The 18412-nt window shown below is 44.7% G+C and overlaps 2 protein-coding genes across 2 annotated transcripts in view; both read right to left on the bottom strand.

Moving 5' to 3' along the window:
* Nucleotides 1-8776: 8776 nt before the first annotated feature.
* LOC119349941 lies at nt 8777-9985 on the bottom strand. The gene is made up of 2 exons (XM_037618026.1): nt 9704-9985; nt 8777-9474 (listed from the first exon to the last, which is right to left on the bottom strand). The coding sequence occupies exons 1-2, from the start codon at nt 9983-9985 to the stop codon at nt 8863-8865; spliced, it is 894 nt and encodes a 297-aa protein (XP_037473923.1). The 3' UTR covers nt 8777-8862.
* Nucleotides 9986-12431: 2446 nt separating this feature from the next.
* Nucleotides 12432-18412, bottom strand: part of LOC119315029 — a 13384-nt gene continuing 7403 nt past the window's right edge. Inside the window, exons 3-4 of the mRNA XM_037589698.1 lie at nt 12775-15202; nt 12432-12655 (exon numbers count right to left, since the gene is read on the bottom strand). Of these exons, the coding sequence (XP_037445595.1) occupies nt 12588-12655; nt 12775-15202 (2496 nt within the window). The 3' untranslated portion in view covers nt 12432-12587. The remainder of the gene's footprint in view (nt 12656-12774; nt 15203-18412) is intronic.

Genomic DNA, 18412 nt, shown 5'->3' with positions numbered 1-18412 from the left:
CCGGTTCGTGCCACGAACCGGTACTAATGAGGGTGGTGGCAGGATGTTGTCAGTCTGGGCCCCCTCCAGCACCTTTAGTCGAACCGGTGCTAAAGGTTAGCCACGAACCGGTACTAATGAGAACGGCCCGGCTAGCCGTTGGAACCGGCACTAATGTATACATTTGTGCCGGCTCTAATACAAACCGGCACTAATGTGCTTCACGTTTGACCCTTTTTCTACTAGTGGGTGTCATTAGTGGGGGCGCTAGCCAATGTCGTTAGTAGAACAATATTAGTGGCGTCGCGCCCAAAATACGATTCTGAGTTAGTGACATTGGAAAATAAACATCGGAGATACCTTTTAAGTTAGTGGCATTAGGCACCCATACTCGCCGTTAGTAAATAATATACTTGTAAATGTTGACAGCATTAAAAATATACTACACTGACAACTTTTTCTCCATTTAATCCTTATTTTCCCTGAAGGCAAGTAGCACGATGATATGTCTCAAACGTATTTATAATTTTTGATTGCTTCATATTATTATCATACCATTTTTACATACTTCTTTTAATAATTTGTATTATTTTTATTTGGACTAACTTAATAATCAAATGCCAAAGATCAACTCCTGTTTCATACCATTTTGGGGTTTTTTAGGTGAAATTTTCAAGGAGCCGGAATGTGCTATTTTTTGTGAATTTATTTATGAAATAAAAGATTTCTATAGACAAAAACAGGAAGCTGGGGAGCCACGTGGGCTCCACAAGAGCTCCCAAAGTCGGTTGATGCCCATCTTGCGCCGCAAGAAATATAATTTTATGAAGAAAAAATTTGTGTTAAAAGATAAGGCCGATCGGCAAACCTTCGAATATTGAATAAACGATGCTCGGCCTTAGAAACAGTACTGAAACAGAGTGAAAATAGAGGAAGAAGAGATCCAGTTTCGAAGGAGAGGAGAGGAGAGTGTAAACCCTATAGGTAGTCTCGCTCGCATCGCATTTCTAGGTCGTCTCTTTAATTTCCAGCGGAGCGGAGGCAGATGTGGGCTACAGCGGCGCTTCTCTCACATGGGCAATCTAGGAATGTCTACGGGCCGACGGACGCTATTTTTGGCCTTCTAGACCTTTTTTGTTTATATATGAAAAACAGAAGAAAAAAATCTAAAGGTAAGAAAAAATATTGAAAAACATACAAAATGTCCAGAAATTTCAAAAAAGCTCCGGTCTGAAATTTTTGTTCGGAATTTCATGGATGTTCACAACTTCAACAAATTTGTTTGCGCTTTTTAACATTTGTTCACAAATTCAAAAATGTTCACACTTTTTCAAAATATACACTTTAAAAATATTGTTCCTCAAATTGTCTTAAAATGTCCACGTACATTGGCATTGTCGCTACAGTGAATGATTCTGGTTCGCTATAGTGGCGTAGTCCGGATCTGTGGCTCCGGTTGGTTCAATAAGGTTGCCTTAGAGCATCTCTAGCCTTTGGTCCCATAGGGGGCGCGTAAAATCGCCATCTGGGGTGAGCCGGCGCAAAAAAACTGCCTGGGGGCGAGTTGTTCCCAGTCGCCGGCCCCAGGGCCGCCCCCAGACGCGTCTAATTTAAAAAGAAAAAACCATTTGGCGAAGTTTGGTTAAACACGGCTAAAAATCGGCAAACTTTGACATATACATGTTCGCGGCTCACATAGCAAATTTATCTAAAAAAAGAAATCGCTGAACGCGGAGTAGTCGCCATCGTCGCCGTCGTCGTCGGCGGCGACCTTCTTCTCCTTGACGCGGCCGTCCCTGCTGGATCCCTGCCCGGCGTCGCCATGGCGGACTGGTGGCGGCGGCGGAGCGTCGGCGTCGTCGTTGTCGTCGAGGACGACGACGCCTCCTTCGTCGCGGCCCTGACTGCGCTGCTCGAAGCGCTGCAGGGCGGCGCACTGGCGCTCCATCTCCATCTTCAGGTAGTCCTTGCGCGCCCATTTCAGGGCCGTCTCGTCGTCGAGCTCCACGTCGTCGTGCTCCGTCTTCATGGCGGGGAGCCCCGGCTCCGTATTTGGCTTGACGAAGCGCGGAGGAGCCGACGAGGAGGCGCGCCGGCCGCCCTTGTTGATGACGATGCCAGCGCTGCGAGTGCGCGGCCGAGCGGCGTCTCCGCCGCGGGCTCGGCCTTGACGCCGAGCAACGCCGGAGAGACGGAGGAGTGGGAAGAAGAGCGTGAGGAGGACTGTGAGGAGGAAGACGAGGAGGAACCAAACCTCCTGGGCATCCATTGCCCGGCGTGTCGGCGGTGGGCCGGGGCGGCCGCTGGGGGTGGGTATTGCCAGCGGCGGTTCGTTGCCGCCCTCAAGGTACGCCAGCACGCCCTCGAGCGTGCGGCGGGGGCGCCCCACCACACGCGGCGCCCCTCGCTGTTCTTCACGCCGGCCACCACCGGCGCCCCGTTGGTGGACGCCAGCCTCTGCTCCTGACGGCGCTCGAAGTACGCCGCCCACGCCGCGTGGTTGTCGGAGACGTACTGGGGGAGGGCGAGCTGCTCGTCGGTGAGGGAGGCGCGCACGCGGTCTGTTGGGTTTCGTAGTAATTTCAAAAATTTTCCTACGCACACACAGGATCATGTGATGCATAGCAACGAGGGGAGAGTATTGTCTACGTACCCAACGCAGACCGACTGCGGAAGCGATGACACGACGTAGAGGAAGTAGTCGTACGTCTTCTCGATCCAACCGATCAAGTACCGAAACTACGGCACCTCCGAGTTCGAGCACACGTTCAGCTCGATGACGATCCCCGGACTCCGATCCAGCAAAGTGTCGGGGAAGAGTTTCGTCAGCACGACGGCGTGGTGACGATCTTGATGAACTATAGCAGCAGGGCTTCGCCTAAACTCCGCTACAGTATTGTCGAGGAATATGGTGGCAGGGGGCACCGCACACGGCTAAGGAATAGATCACGTGGATCAACTTGTGTCAACTTGTGTGTTTAGAGGTGCCCCTGCCTCCGTATATAAAGGAGGAGAGGAGGGGAGGCTGGCCGGCCAAGGGGGGAGGCGCAGGAGAGTCCTACTCCCACTGGGAGTAGGATTCCCCCTCCAATCCTAGTCCAACTAGGATTCCTCGGAGGGGAAAAGAGGAGGAGGGGGCCGGCCACCTCTCCTAGTCCTAATAGGACTAGGGGAAGGGGGGGGCGCAGCCCATCTAGGGCAGCCCCTTCTCTTTTCCACTAAGGCCCACTATGGCCCAAATAGCTCCCGGGGGGTTCCGGTAACCCTCCCGGTATTTCGGTAAAATCCCGATTTCACCCGGAACACTTCCGATATCCAAATATAGGCTTCCAATATATCAATCTTTACGTCTCGACCATTTCGAGACTCCTCGTCATGTCCGTGATCACATCGGGACTCCGAACAACCTTCGGTACATCAAAATGCATAAACTCATAATATAACTGTCATCGTAACCTTAAGCGTGCGGACCCTACGGGTTCGAGAACAATGTAGACATGACCGAGACACGTCTCTAGTCAATAACCAATAGCGGGACCTGGATGCCCATATTGGCTCCTACATATTCTACGAAGATCTTTATCGGTCAGACCGCATAACAACATACGTTGTTCCCTTTGTCATCGGTATGTTACTTGCCCGAGATTCGATCGTCGGTATCCAATACCTAGTTCAATCTCGTTACCGGCAAGTCTCTTTACTCGTTCCGTAATACATCATCTCACAACTAACATATTAGTTGTAATGCTTGCAAGGCTTATGTGATGTGTATTACCGAGAGGGCCCAGAGATACCTCTCCGACAATCGGAGTGACAAATGCTAATCTCGAAATACGCCAACCCAACATCGACCATTGGAGACACCTGTAGTACTCCTTTATAATCACCCAGTTACGTTGTGACGTTTGGTAGTACCCAAAGTGTTCCTCCGGTAAACGGGAGTTGCATAATCTCATAGTCATAGGAACATGTATAAGTCATGAAGAAAGCAATAGCAACATACTAAACGATCGGGTGCTAAGCTAATGGAATGGGTCATGTCAATCAGATCATTCTGCTAATGATGTGACCTCGTTAATCAAATAACAACTCATTGTTCATGGTTAGGAAACATAACCATCTTTGATTAACGAGCTAGTCAAGTAGAGGCATACTAGTGACACTTTGTTTGTCTATGTATTCACACATGTATTATGTTTCCGGTAAATACACTTCTAGCATGAATAATAAACATTTATCATGATTATAAGGAAATAAATAATAACTTTATTATTGCCTCTAGGGCATATTTCCTTCACGGTCGACCTCGACGGCGAAGTAGGGGGGGCGCGCCTCGGTGTCGGGCAACGGGGGAACGGGCACTCCCCCGTTGCTGAGCCTCCACCCCGTCGGCCCGGTGCGCATATCCGGCGCCGCCGCCGCCGCCGCTCTCTGTAATCCAGCAGAGCGGAGGAAGATGTGGGCTCACATGGGCTTTCCACGCCCGGAATGGGCTGCAGGCCGACCAGCGCTATTTTTCGGCCTTCTACACATTTTGTTTCTTGATAATAAACACAGAGAAATTTAAAAGTAAGAAAAATATATAGAATGTTCATATAATCATTCAGTAAATGAGTAAATTTTTAAGCCATTGTAAAACTAATTTTTCAGGTTGTATCCTTTAAAACTAATTTAAAAATTGTTCAGTTTCTCAGAACTTGTTTAGAATTTCAAATTTGTGAACACATTTTTGAATTCACATTGATTTTTGTTTGGGGTTTCATAAAATGTTCGTTATCATTGTTCATGTTTCAGAAAAATCACTCTTTGAAATATATTCGTTATTTTTTAAAATTTCTTATTTCCAAAAAAAACATAATTTCAAATTCGCATACATTAGAAAATGTTTTTTTGGGACAAAAAACCCACCAACGCTATCTCGCTGGCTCACTGGTGCCACAACACTTGCTTGCCCGTGCTTGCTGCCCTGACAGGTCACACCCATTTAGGGGTGGCCCGCGAGGGACGCGTGCAAGCGCTCGCTAAAAGCGATGCATAGCATCGTTCGAGCTATATCTCGCCTTCTGCAAGACCTAACGCAGGAGATGAGCAGTAGGTTGAGACAGCCCAATTAACACGTACACGTGCGGTAATGTGATGTTTCTACGCTGGCTCATAGTAGAACCTTCCACCGTTTTTTGGGAGGTTCCATGCATTTTTTTTCCTCTGTCTTTTTCTAAGTTTTCCTTTATGGGCGTTGTATGTTTTTTTGGTTTTGCCCTTTTGTTTGGATTTTCAATTTATTTTCAATTTTTTAATTTTTAATATACATGTCGACTTTTTTAGTACATGTTCTACTTTTTTGTATACACGCTGAAATGTTTTCAAATGCATAATGAACCATTTTTTAAATGCGTGTTTGAACATGTTTTTGAATACATGGTAACCATTTTTCAAGTACATGTTTAATACCCCTCCATTCCTAATATAAGGCATATTGGTTTTTTGAAAAGTCAAATGTTGTCTATGTTTGACCAACATTGTAGCAAAATATATAAAGGTTTACAATACTAAATATACAAAATACAAGAATATATTTCATGATGAATCTAGTGATAATGATTTTTTATTCTAGATCTTTTTATGTCTCTAAAATTGGTCAAAGTTAGAGTAATTTGACTTTCTGAAAAAATAATACACCCTTATATTTAGGAACAGAGGGGGTATTTTTTAATAAACATTTTTTGGATACATGTTGACATTTTTTTAATACATGATGAATATGTTTTTTAAATACACATTGTTTTTTTAATATGTGTTGTACATTTTTTATATACATGCGGACATTGTTTTTGATACATGTTGAGCATGGACAAACAATTTTTTTCGAAAATTCAGGAACATGACTTTTTAAACGTGTGAACATTTTTAAATGTCACAAATATTTGATTGAATGGTGTGATTTTTTTTAAAATTTATCCAAACAATTTGCACTGCATGAGCATATTGTAAACTCGTAGTCATCTTTCTGAAATGTACAAACATTTTTCAAAACCGTGAGAACAAAAAATTTGACATACCTCAAAACTTTTTTATATTACATGGTGAACATTCTTTAAAACTACTAGTAAACCACGGCACTTAATTTGGAATGGATGAAATTTTTTCTATATATCTACATATCTACAGTATATTTTAGTGTATTCTTGGAATATAAGCATAAGTTGAAAAAAAAAGCCTCACACTGGAAAAAAAAACATGTAATGTCGCTGCAGAGCACCTGCCCCCGCCGGCGACGGCCGACAGCGAGCTCCGTCCCCGCCGGCGAGCGACTGCGGCGTCCGCTCGTCGGCAACGCCACCGACCACATCCGCCTGATCTTCTCTCCGCCATTCTACATCGGGGTCGCCAACTCCCTCGACCCCTCAGGTCAGTGGTCAGTAGTTGCTCTCTCGTTCTATCGAATCCTTACAACTTCCGTTGATTGATGCCACGCCACGGATGAAGAAAACTGTTGCTTGCTGCTGATTTTTTGGTAGTTGGAGAACCGATTTCAGGGGCAGGACGAGGATTCGGAGGAGGGAGACGACTGGGGCCATAAAGATCAGCTCCCGTACACCACCTGTTCGATGAAATGCCCACAACGTGCCGCAGCAACGTCTTCTTCACCTGGCTCTCTTCGCGGCCGCTCGCTGGTCCATCAATGTTGACAAGTCGCCATCTAAAAGTTTGTCCGAGAAGGTATAACCAAATCCTGAATCTACTCCAACAGCATGTTTGGTAACAACAAGGAGAGGGAAATGTGAGTTTAGAGATGGGAGTTTGCCAAAGGATTAGACATGGCAAATTGATTTTAAGTCTCATTCCTCTGTTTGGCATGTGAAAGCAATTAGAAGTGGGATTTTAAGAGGGAGTTAACTGCCCCTGTTTGATTAGTGGAATTAGGCAGGGGAATACCTTCCTCGCGTATGTGCTCAGCTAACCAAAGGTCCCTCATGAACGTGCACAACCAACGAAACATTTTTCTTTTTTACTAATTCCCAATCCTCGGTTCAGAGATCAGAGGGAATTGGCCCTCTTAATTCCCCTTCCCCCTCCTTTCTTAATTCCCATGTCCGTGAGTCAATCAAAGGATTTTAAGTCTCACTTACCTTAAACTCTCATTCCCAATCAACAACTCCCCCCAACCAAACAAGCTGCAAGTGCTTTCATACACCTTTATAGTTTTGTCCTTTTTTACAATAATAGGTAAAGTGTTGCGTTCTTATCCACTTAGGTTACCGCTGATGCTGATTTCAAACACTAGCAAGTTCTTAACATGGACAAGGCACACGTAAAATGCTATTGTTACTCCATGCTCCAAGCCTTATGTGAATGGATCTGATCATCCTGTAGCATTTAGTCATCTTTCTATGGCCGTAGCCTCTTAGTCGAGTGCTCTAATCTTTAGACTCCATGTGTGCTTTCCCTACTGGTATGAAGGGCAGCAAGACTTGCTGTACAACCAAACTTATTATCTCAACCAAGTTGCTTACACACCAGAGTGAATTAAAGATGCTCAACAGGCTGTATATGTTGCCTTCGTATCCTATCCAGTTCATAATATATTATAATCTAGCTCCCAAACTTATATGGGTAGATAAAAAGACACAAATATATACTAGGGCACATTTCAAGGACCCGGCAGACAACAGCTGAAGAAAGTGTCACATGTGGATACTATGTCTACAGTTCAGTCTTTAACCAATATAAGCAAACCACGAACCAAATTATACTTATGCATTGTTAGAAATCAGCAAGCGAACAAACAGAGAAATATCAAGAGCACATGACAGGACACGCTTTTTTTACGTGGAAACCCCTTGGGGGAAAGCTAGCGCAGAAAGTGATAAAAGGGAGCTGTTTTCTAAGTTGATGATTGTCCGGACAATTGTAGATTTCCTGCAGAGAGAAGTGTACAGTAACTTTCTTGTCGCTGCGAAAACAGGTTGAGACGAGATATGCTGGCGGTGCTGGCTGACTCTGCTTGTGCAGGAAGGTGTAACTGTCTTTTCGCTTCCAACTGCTCCTCGGCTCAGCCGTCATTTCGCTCCATGAGTGCTTTGTAATGACAGCGAGTATATGGCATTACATCCTGTACGTTGTTACCATGTCTGTGATCTGAAACTCTCTTCTTAGGGTCCAAAGAAGTAAGACCAGCCAAATGATCTGAAACCGACCTCGTCAGATGGAGCTTTTATGGTTACTCATTCTTAAGCTCCACGGAGGATTTAGGGGCTGCTTAACTGCCACCTGACTGAGTTTTTTTCATTCCTGTGCCAGCTTCTCATGAAAATTGCAAGCTACAGAGATAGAGATCTCATTAATTACTTCCATTTAGTATGTAAGCAACTGCCATGAAAGGATCTTGTTGGAGACAGAGGTAAGCAAGGGACTGTGTCCTGAGTCCTGACCATATATATGATATGAATGCATCGACCATAGTTTTGCAAACAAAAAGATGTTACTAGCCAATAACATTAATGGAAACGACAGAGGCCTGGACCCGGGGTTTTTAACATCTTTTCGAAGAAGAAAAAAAAGTCAATAACATACGTAAATGACAGCAAGTAGAAGTAGACTGCATGTATGTCAATCATCTGCATGCAAAGGCTTGGCATCTTCCATTTTGCAAACAAAGGAAAATAAAAGTGCCACACAGTGTTCTTTCAACCATTAAATTTAAATAGATAGCACACGTAGGGAACAAATAAAAAGCCAAGGAGGCATGCAGTAATCAAATTCATCGGCGCTCCCGATCGACATTACTTATTACAAATCAGATGTCATCATCACAAATGAAAATAGGAGTAGCCTGGAGGCTTGGCGTCTGTGAACCAAATTTAAAGGAATGGAAACGCCCACTCAATTGCCGACGGTCCTTTTATAGGGTATGTGCTTAATCTTTTCCCAGTTTGGATGGAACCTTGTCAGGCAAGACTTGATGAACTCAGGATCACATCCTCCCATGTCGAACACCTCAAGGGACCGGGGCATCGTTGGAAGAGACCGGATGAACCTGCATCCACCGATGGCCAGTTCCCTGAGCGATTCGAGTCGCTTCAGATCGGCTGGTAAGGCGTTCCACTTGCAACCCAAAAGCATGAGCCGAGTGAGATGAGCAAAAGCCTCAGCAAGTTGAGGAGCAGGACCACGCAGTTGGCCGCAGTGCCAGAAATCAAGTTTTTGCAGGCCCTTTGCGACACCATCCTTGTTACCCAACATCCAATCTGGGTACATCGAACCTTCATAGCCACTGATGCGCAGCCATTGAAGCCCCACGGGAGGGCACAGTCCCTGCAGCACCTCTGCTTCAACTTCTTTACTACACGACAGTTCCAGGAATGTGAGCCGTTCCTTGGCAGCTAGACAGGCTTTACTTGCTTCCTCCTTCCCTTTAACATTTGCATGGCCACTGATTCTGAATGTACCACTGTAACAGGCCTGATCTACCTCGGCTCTCAAGCACGATCCGATCTAAGAGGGAGGAGGAGTAATTGGGGATCAGGAGAGGAAGGGGAAGGAAGGGATAATTGGAGGAGGAGCAGCCTCGCTCACGTTGCCAGTTGTCTCATTACTCGATGCCGAAACCGTGGCTCACCCACCTACTTAACCACTCGCGAGCACGCAGGCAACGCTTGGCCCAACTATACACACACAGTCACTTTCCTGGCCCAGTTGGCCCAAGCGCATCCGAGCCCACAACGGTTGGTGGGGTCGGCATGTCAGGCGTGACATTCGCCCCTCCTTGAGTGGCGGCTTGTCCCCAAGCCGCTGTCGACGGAAAACGACGACGGAGCTCGACGGGGTCCTCCCAGGTCGCCAGCGACGGAGGCAGTCCAGACCACCGCACCAGGAACCGCGGCTGGAGCTCACCCTTGACACGCACCAGCTTGTGATCATGGATCGCCACGGGGTGGTGTTCTGCCTGCAAAACGGAGTTAGCTGGGGGTAGCGAGGGACTCACCCGAGCCTCTGGCCCAATCATCCGTTTCAGTTGAGACACATGCACCACCGGGTGTATTCTGCTGTCGTCAGGCAACTGGAGTTTGAGGAGGCGTTTGAGCATACGCTGCCGGTGCTGGAGTCTGAGGTGTCTGTGGTTCCTATGATTGGTGCTTCGCCGATTTCGGTCAGGTATGAGGCGGCGGAGACTGCACTCGCTGGCGGGGGTCCGGAGATGGTGATTTCGGACTCCTCCGCTGCGGTCGTGGTCTCTCAGGTTCAGCAGGCGGTGCGTCAAGCCGCGGTCGGGCGCTGGATCCGCTACATCGGGTCGCATGGGTGTCACCCGTGTGTCCAGAGGAACTGCAGCCACACCTACAGCCACATGATCTTCTATGCACGTCGGGACAAATTTGTCTGGGTCGGCACATGCAGATTTGCCTGGATCTTCTGTGGCAAGTGTACCCGTGGTTCAGCCAGAGGTTCCTTCACGAGTTATGACGCGACTACAAAAAGGTATACGAAATTCAAAAATAAGAAAAGATGGAACTATACCATATAGGATGCTATGTATTTCAGGAGAACCAACAACGTTCAACAGTGCACTTGATGATCCGAAGTGAAAGAAGGCGATGGATGAGGAATATTCAGCACTCATGAGGAACAAAACCTGGCATCTTGTACCAAATCAGAGAGGTAAAAATATCATTGATTGCAAATGGGTGTACAGGATCAAAAAAAGGGCAGATGGCTCCATTGACAGGTATAAGGCACGTCTAGTTGCAAAGGGCTTTAAGCAACGTTATGGCATTGACTATGAGGACACGTTCAGTCCTGTTGTGAAAGCTGCAACTATCAGACTTGTGCTGGCTATTGCTGTGTCCAGAGGATGGAGCCTAAGGCAGCTAGATGTACAGAACGCATTTCTGCATGGTGTTCTGGAAGAGGAAGTGTTTATGAGACAGCCACCTGGGTATGAGAGTAAGGAATTACCACATTATGTTTGCAAGCTTGATAAAGCATTTTATGGTTTAAAGCAAGCACCCAGAGCATGGCATTCCAGGCTAAGCTTACAATTGAAATATCTTGGCTTTATTGCTTCCAAGGCTGATACGTCCTTGTTTATTTACAACAAGGCAGGAGTGGTCATTTTTGTACTCATATATGTGGATGATATCATAGTTGCAAGTTCCTCACAAAATGCCATTAATGCTCTTTTGCATGATTTGAGTTCAGAGTTTGCCTTGAAAGATCTAGGTGATTTACATTACTTTCTACGCATTGAAGTCAAGAAAACTCAAGATGGCATTGTGTTAAGTCAGGAAAAATATGTCAATGAGCTTCTGTCTCGCATGGGAATGAAGAATTGTAAGCCAGTTCCTACACCTTTATCTTCCTCAGAAAAACTCTCTGCATATGAAGGTGAGCCACTTCAAGAGGAGGATAGCACAAGGTATAGGAGTACAGTGGGAACATTGCAATATTTAACTCTCACACGTTCAGATATTTCATTTGCTGTCAACAAGGTTTGTCAATACCTTCATGCACCTACTTCTGCACATTGGGCAGCTGTCAAGAGAATTGTGAGATGTGTGAAGCACACTATGGGAATAGGACTAAATTTCAGAAGGTCTAATTCCTCTCTTGTTAGTGCATTTTCTGATGCTGACTGGGCAGGATGTAGTGATGACAGGAGATCAACTGGAGGTTTTGCAGTGTTCTTTGGATCAAATCTTATCTCCTGGAGTGCTAGAAAGCAAGCCACCGTGTCACGCTCAAGCACAGAAGCAGAGTACAAATCCTTGGCTAATGCAACTGCTGAAACTATTTGGGTTGAGTCACTCCTTGATGAGTTGGGAGTTAAGAACAATCGTATCTCGTGCTTATGGTGTGATAATTTTGGAGCAACGTATTTGTCTGCAAATCCAGTGTTTCATGCAAGGACAAAACACATAGAGATTGACTTTCACTTTGTGCGAGAAAGAGTTGCAGCAAAGAAACTTGAGATACGGTTTATTCCCTCCAAGGATCAAGTAGCAGATGGCTTCACAAAGGCACTTTCAGCAGGACCATTCGAAGAGTTCAAGAGTAATCTTAATTTAGGATAGTTGAGATTAAGGGAGGGTGTTAGAGAAATATGTAGTCTCAACCAAACTTCTCTCTCTCCGTATCCTCCTCAAACTCTTGTACCTTCTTGTATGCCAAGGCAGGCTCCTGCCGATCGCTAATATATACGATGCCTCTCCCCATCGAGGGAGTAGGGAGATCGCACATTATCTTACAGGGTAAAGTATTTTCACAAACATTTTAGTGTGGGCAAAAAGAAGAGAGAGTATAGGGAGGAGTCTCAAGTTTGCGGAGCCTTGATGATAAGGGGAAACAGATGTTGCAATAGATCTAGAAACACAACACCGGAATAATGGTCGAACTGCAGGTTAGAGGCACACTATTGTCATCTGAAAAGCCTTCTTTCCTTGCAGTTCCTTGAGATAAATTACTGACTAAATAGCAACGGCACTGCCAGCATTATTACAGACAAGAAATAGTATGGAGTAATTTTTCTGAATTCCCTCACAACTGCTAATAATCAAATTAAACAGCAGAATGGCCATAAATGTGGGAAAATCAAACTGCACAAACAAACATCAAGGTAGAAAGAGCCTGGTCATCATAAATCTCACATATGAAGCTGAGTCCCAGTCATTGGTTTTATCTAGCAAATGGATGAACAAACAAAGCAAGAGTTAGCAGAATGCAGATCGTCAATGACAGAGACATTTTTCTGGATACAAAATGGAAAACCAAGGAAGGTAAACGCGGTCAGAGTCTTACCACTTGAGGTTTTGGACATGCGCTTATTCTTTTTCCAGATTGCATGTTCTGCAGTTAACTCATCATTGCAGCCATCAAGTTCAAATACCTCAAGAGACTGGGGCAGTGTTGGAAGGGATCGGATATTCAAGCATTCAACAATCTTTAGCAACTTGAGCGATGTGAGGTGCTCCATATTGTCTGGTAAGGCATCCCAACTGCAGTATATAAGCCAGAGCTCATGAAGATGACGGAAAGTCTCAACTTCAAGACAAGGTGCCGTTTGGTTACATCTCCAGAAATGAAGTTGCTGCAGGTCCTTTGGGTTACCATTATGCTGACCCACCATCCAATCTGGGTACCTCGAACCTTCGTAGCAACAGATGGTCAGTGATTGAAGCCCCACAGGAGGGCATAAACCCTCAAGTACCTCTGCTTCATCTTTTGGATTGCACCTTGTGCCACCACCATGAGCCCATACCAAATAAAGTTCAGTGAGTTGTCCCTTGACAGCTAGATTGGCTTGACCTGCTTCCTCCTTGCTTTTTACATTTTGAAGCCCATAAATAATCAGTCTGCCGCGAAGCTTGTTTAGTTTTCTCAGCTGTTTTACCTCATACCCTTCTTCATCCTTTATTATGAAGCATGGTAGCGTTTTGAGTGATATCATCCTCCCTATGTGAGGGAAATAACAGAATTGGCAGATTATGTGCAGCAAGTTGATAAGGCAGCCAGTAAACTTAGGATTCACAATTGACAGGCAGCCAAAATCTAACTCCTGGATATGGTGAAGTTTATTTAGGGTGCTTGGTAAAATTACCGCCCATGCGGAAGACCTGAAACCAAGATAGCGTAGGTGCTTTAACTGACCAACAGATTTGGGGAATCTGAAAATTCTGTCGTGGTCCTCAAAGATTGTATTAGAGAAATGAATGATCAGTACCCTCAATTTCAGCAGTCTCTTGCATATACTCTCAATTACCATTTCCTCAACTGGTGTATCACTTCTAACGATGTAAATGATGAGAGTGCGTAGGTTTTTCAACCCAAGAACCATCTTAGTAATCAATTCCGCATCATAATTCTGAACAAAAAGATGGCGGACATCTCTGCTCCAGCCTTCTTCTTTCTCGATTCTTGAAGGACCTTCATCTTTCTCGATTCTCCAAGGACCTTCTTCTTCCTGGCTCCTTTCATTCTCGATTTGGAAGCAGTCGCTTCCGACGACCTCGTCCAACAAATCATGCAGCAGATCATGAATTGTAAAGCAATCATCACGCCCCATAGTTGGTTTCAGAAACGAGCATGAAGCTAACTTTTGAACATAGCCCTCAGCTATATCTTCCATGTCCTCTGATGCACTGGGCTTTACAAACCCTTGCGCTATCCACAAGCGCACTAAGTCCTCTGTTTTCAAGTTGGTTCTTCGGGGGAAAATATTGCAATATTCTAGGCACCTCCTGATGTCCAGAGGAAGGTTCTGATAGCTCCACCAAAGTGCATCCCAGGTGTTAACAAACTTTCTGCTCTCTGCAGTCCTCCTCCAAAATTCAATACGATAGTCCACCCGAAGCTGCCCTGCCACTATTACTGCTGCAATAGGTGATTTCGGTAGCTTTTTTGCAATCAACCTCCCAAGTTTTTCACGTTCTTCGTCGTGTTCATGTTCTCCTTCAGGATTCAGTGCATGGTGCATAAACATCTCATAGAACAGCTCCTCATGCATATCAGGTATTTCAGTAATGTTATCGTCACATAGAACTTTAACTGCCTTGTCTGTTCGAGCAGTCACCAGGATTTTGCTTCCTTGCTGCCCAACATTCAGTGGAGAGAGTAGCTCGTTCAGCTGTTTGTTGGTCCTTTCCTCTGCCCAGAGATCATCCAATATCAAGAAGAACTGTTTGCCACGCAATGAATTTTCCAACTTATCTTTCACGTTCTTACCTTGCAATGATTCATCCGACTTCTCTTTCTGCTTCTCACCATCAGAAATATTGGTGTGCTGTTCTCCGGCAATATCCTCCAGCATTTTCTGAAATATACCATCCACACTGGAAGTCTTGGATAGATGGACGCACATGATGATGTCGAACTTTTTTTGGGTCTTTATGTAATCTCCAGTATATCGTGCAAAGGTAGTCTTCCCAGAACCTGAAACACCATGAATCCCAAACGCCGAGTAACATTTACCTGAGCTGGTTGGTTGGTTGATAAGCTTTTGTACGACCACATCAAGCAAGCTCTTTCGGCCAAATACCATCTGATTGCTAGCAGTTGTAATGTTGGGCCTATTCTTGTTGGCAATATCTTCCAGTTCGCTCTCCTTTGCTACAACATAGAGTGGTGACTTCTTCACATCATCGACCGTGCTTTCTATCTTCTCTATTTTTCTCTTCAGTTTCCATATTGAGATAACAGTAAGAACAGAATCTAACGCACTGGCATCCTCCTGCAAGAAACAAAAAAACAACCTAATGAGCATGCGGGCCGTATATCTATTCTGTCTATCAGTGATAAGTTGAATATAATATAAGAACTAAACTACGTATGAGCACGAGAAAAAAACACATGAAAACATTGATCTTATTTTGAACATCTCTTGGCGAAGAAACGGACTGGTTATGACAATAATAATGTATTGTGGAGAGTTTATACTATTATTATGTTATAAAAGATGGAGGCCACCCGCAAAAAAAAAAAAGGAAAGATGGAGGCCAAGATCAACCTCTCCCCCCATCTCTATCTCTACCTAATATTAAAGGAAGGATTTGTTTCTCCACAAAATTTCGTTTATGGTGGGACCGGCAAAGATTTTTCATCCGTCCCTGTTCGTTTCTGGCAAAAAATAATACGACGCATATATCTCATCGCTCTCCCACAAAGACCCATCTAAATTTAATATTTAAGGGAACTGATTCTAGAATTATACTAACAAAAGCCTTTTTTGTTGTACAATATTAGGGCATCTCCAATGCCGACCCTCAAACCGCCTGCATACGTCCACACCCGTGCTGCCCGGACCGCGGAAACTATCCAACATGGACCTATGTCAGTTCGCCGAGCGGTCCAGACGTGTTTCTCCCGCAAACCGGAGATAAACGTGTGGGCAGGGGGCACTTTCGGGCATCCGGGCCGCTCCAAGCCTGAGTCTGACCGTCCTAGCCCACCCAAACCACCCACCCGCCCCTCCCGCGCTTTCCATCCCGCGCGCCGCACCACTTGTCATGTCGCATGCATGCTGTCCAAGAGCATGCAGCGGCCGACATTGATGTCTGTTATTTGACCAGACGGGAAGGCGGCGCAGATGGACGCGACCTCTTGGGCATCGCCGCTACAATGTGACCCCACGTCCCGAGAAACCAACTCCGGCCACTGCGCCGCATTGAAGCGGGCTGACCGCCCCTCTGCCTGGCCTGGTCGCGGCTATTTAAGCCGTCGTCGGTAACGAATAGATCCACACTCTCTGTCCCAAGGACCACACCGTCCTTCTCTCCCTCGCCAAGCCCTTCTTCCTCTCCGAGTCCAGAGGCGATGCCGAAGTTCTTGTACTTCACACCAGCAGCCCGGCAGGCGACGCCGATGGAAGTTCCTCGCCAGGCGGATCATGGCGTCGCCACCCTCGCTCACCGGGACCATCTGCATCTAGGAGGGTGGGCTCCTCCTCCGACGAGGACTAGCCGCTGCAGCGGCCCCGTCTCCTCTTGGAGGCGGCTCCAATGGACGAAGAATTCGTCTGCCAGATGGAGATTATGAGGAGCGTTCGCTCTTACATATGCTGGAGTGCGCTCTTACTGAAGACCAGATGTTTTTTATTTCGGTGGCTAGCAATCTAGGCGGTCTAGCGGGAGCTCCTTGGTTCGAGTCCTTGAGGCGCATTAGGGCATGTACAATGGTTAATAAGATAGTCTTATCTTAAGTCTTGCATGTGATTTAGAGATGACAAAATTTTTTGTCTATAATGGGTCATCTCTTAGCCTTTTCTTGAATAACTAGCAATTCCTAAAAATATGGTTAGACATATTGTGCTAAGAGATCATCTCTTGTCTTCTCTTAAATAAGAGAAGACAAACCTTTTCTTATGAGTTCTCTCTCCTCCACCTCATCATCTATCCTACGTGGCACTCCTAAGATAGCACCATTGTACATGCCCTTAGTTTTTCGGAGTTGGTTACTGCATCGTCTGCTGATGGGCCGGCTCGATGGCTACATCTTATGCGCATGTTTGATGCACGTCAACCTTTTCAATGAGCCAGTTACACTACGCTGGAAACTCTCTGTGTCATGGGTGTTCTCCGTGAGTCTATGAATACATACTTGATAGACATTGGTCCAATCCAAAATTGCTACACATGGGTGTTCTCCGTGTGTCATGGGTGTTCTCCGTGAGTCAATTACACCGCTGGTGCTCAAACTTGACGCGAAAAATCACTTTAGTGCCAAAACTCGTGGAATACATATAACTGATGCTACAACTTGGCTTTGGCGTGCATATACAGTGCAAATCACGTTTGTATACGGAGATGATGCTGACTAGGCGCGCCACATGGCACGGCACCCGCTGTCAAACTCTGAACGATAGAGATAGGTCGTGTGGCCAGTCATTTTGTGGAAAACCCCTCAAAAAAACATTTCTCTCCAGAAAAGGTCCTTGATGCGCGACCCACAAATTATTTGCAAAAATGGTGGCCGCTCGGATTCAAACACGTGACTTACAGCATGGAGCGGCGTGTGCCTAACATATGTACCGAGAAGAACATTTTGTTTACCTGGATACATAATGCATAGGCCTTAAGATGGCTGGAGACCCTACAGCCCATTTTACACTAATTTTTTAAAGTAAATTATAAATTATATGTATATAATTGTGTGTTATCGATATGATAAATTTTAAATTAAAAATGAACACTTTTATATACTACATAATTATTTTATTAAAAGCATGAACCTTTTAAATATGTATTCATTTACTTAAATATATATACAAATAATTACCTTTAATTTTAAATATGAAAATTATTACATGCATAATTTTTTAATTATAATTTTATTATATGGATAAATTATGAAATAATACGTGAATAGATTTATAATGTATTATATATATAATTTATAATACAATATTATAATTTACATGTATTTTGCAAGTTTCTGAAAAGTAACGCTGTTGGGTGGGGTGGTGGCCACGCGCACGTGATGGCTACATGCCGCTGGTTCGAATCCAAACCAACTAGTCCCTCCATTCCGTCCCAAAATAAGTGACTCATTTTTGTACTAAAGTTAGTACAAAGTTGAATCACTTATTTTGGGACGGAGGGAGTATTTTTTTACATCATGTGAATATATATTTCTTAAAGCATGAACATGTTTATAACTACATGAGTATTTTTTAAAAACTGTGAACACTTTTAAACTTTTATAAGCATTTATTAAATATATAGAAATATCTTAAAGCATGAACACTTTTGTATCCTTTAAAAAATTCTTAAAGGATGAGCACTTTTATATACTACATTAATATGCTTTAAGTTTTTTTTCTATATATTTTATTTATAACACACAATTATAATTGAAATATAGATCTTTCTTAAATAAAATGATAGTGAAAAATGGGGCGTATGGTCTCCAGTTCACCATCCCATTGAAATGTAGACCAAGGATA

The sequence above is a fragment of the Triticum dicoccoides genome, chromosome 1B (genome assembly GCF_002162155.2).
Source record: "Triticum dicoccoides isolate Atlit2015 ecotype Zavitan chromosome 1B, WEW_v2.0, whole genome shotgun sequence".
NCBI lineage: Eukaryota > Viridiplantae > Streptophyta > Magnoliopsida > Poales > Poaceae > Triticum > Triticum dicoccoides.
This window is presented reverse-complemented; position numbering and strand designations above follow the sequence as displayed.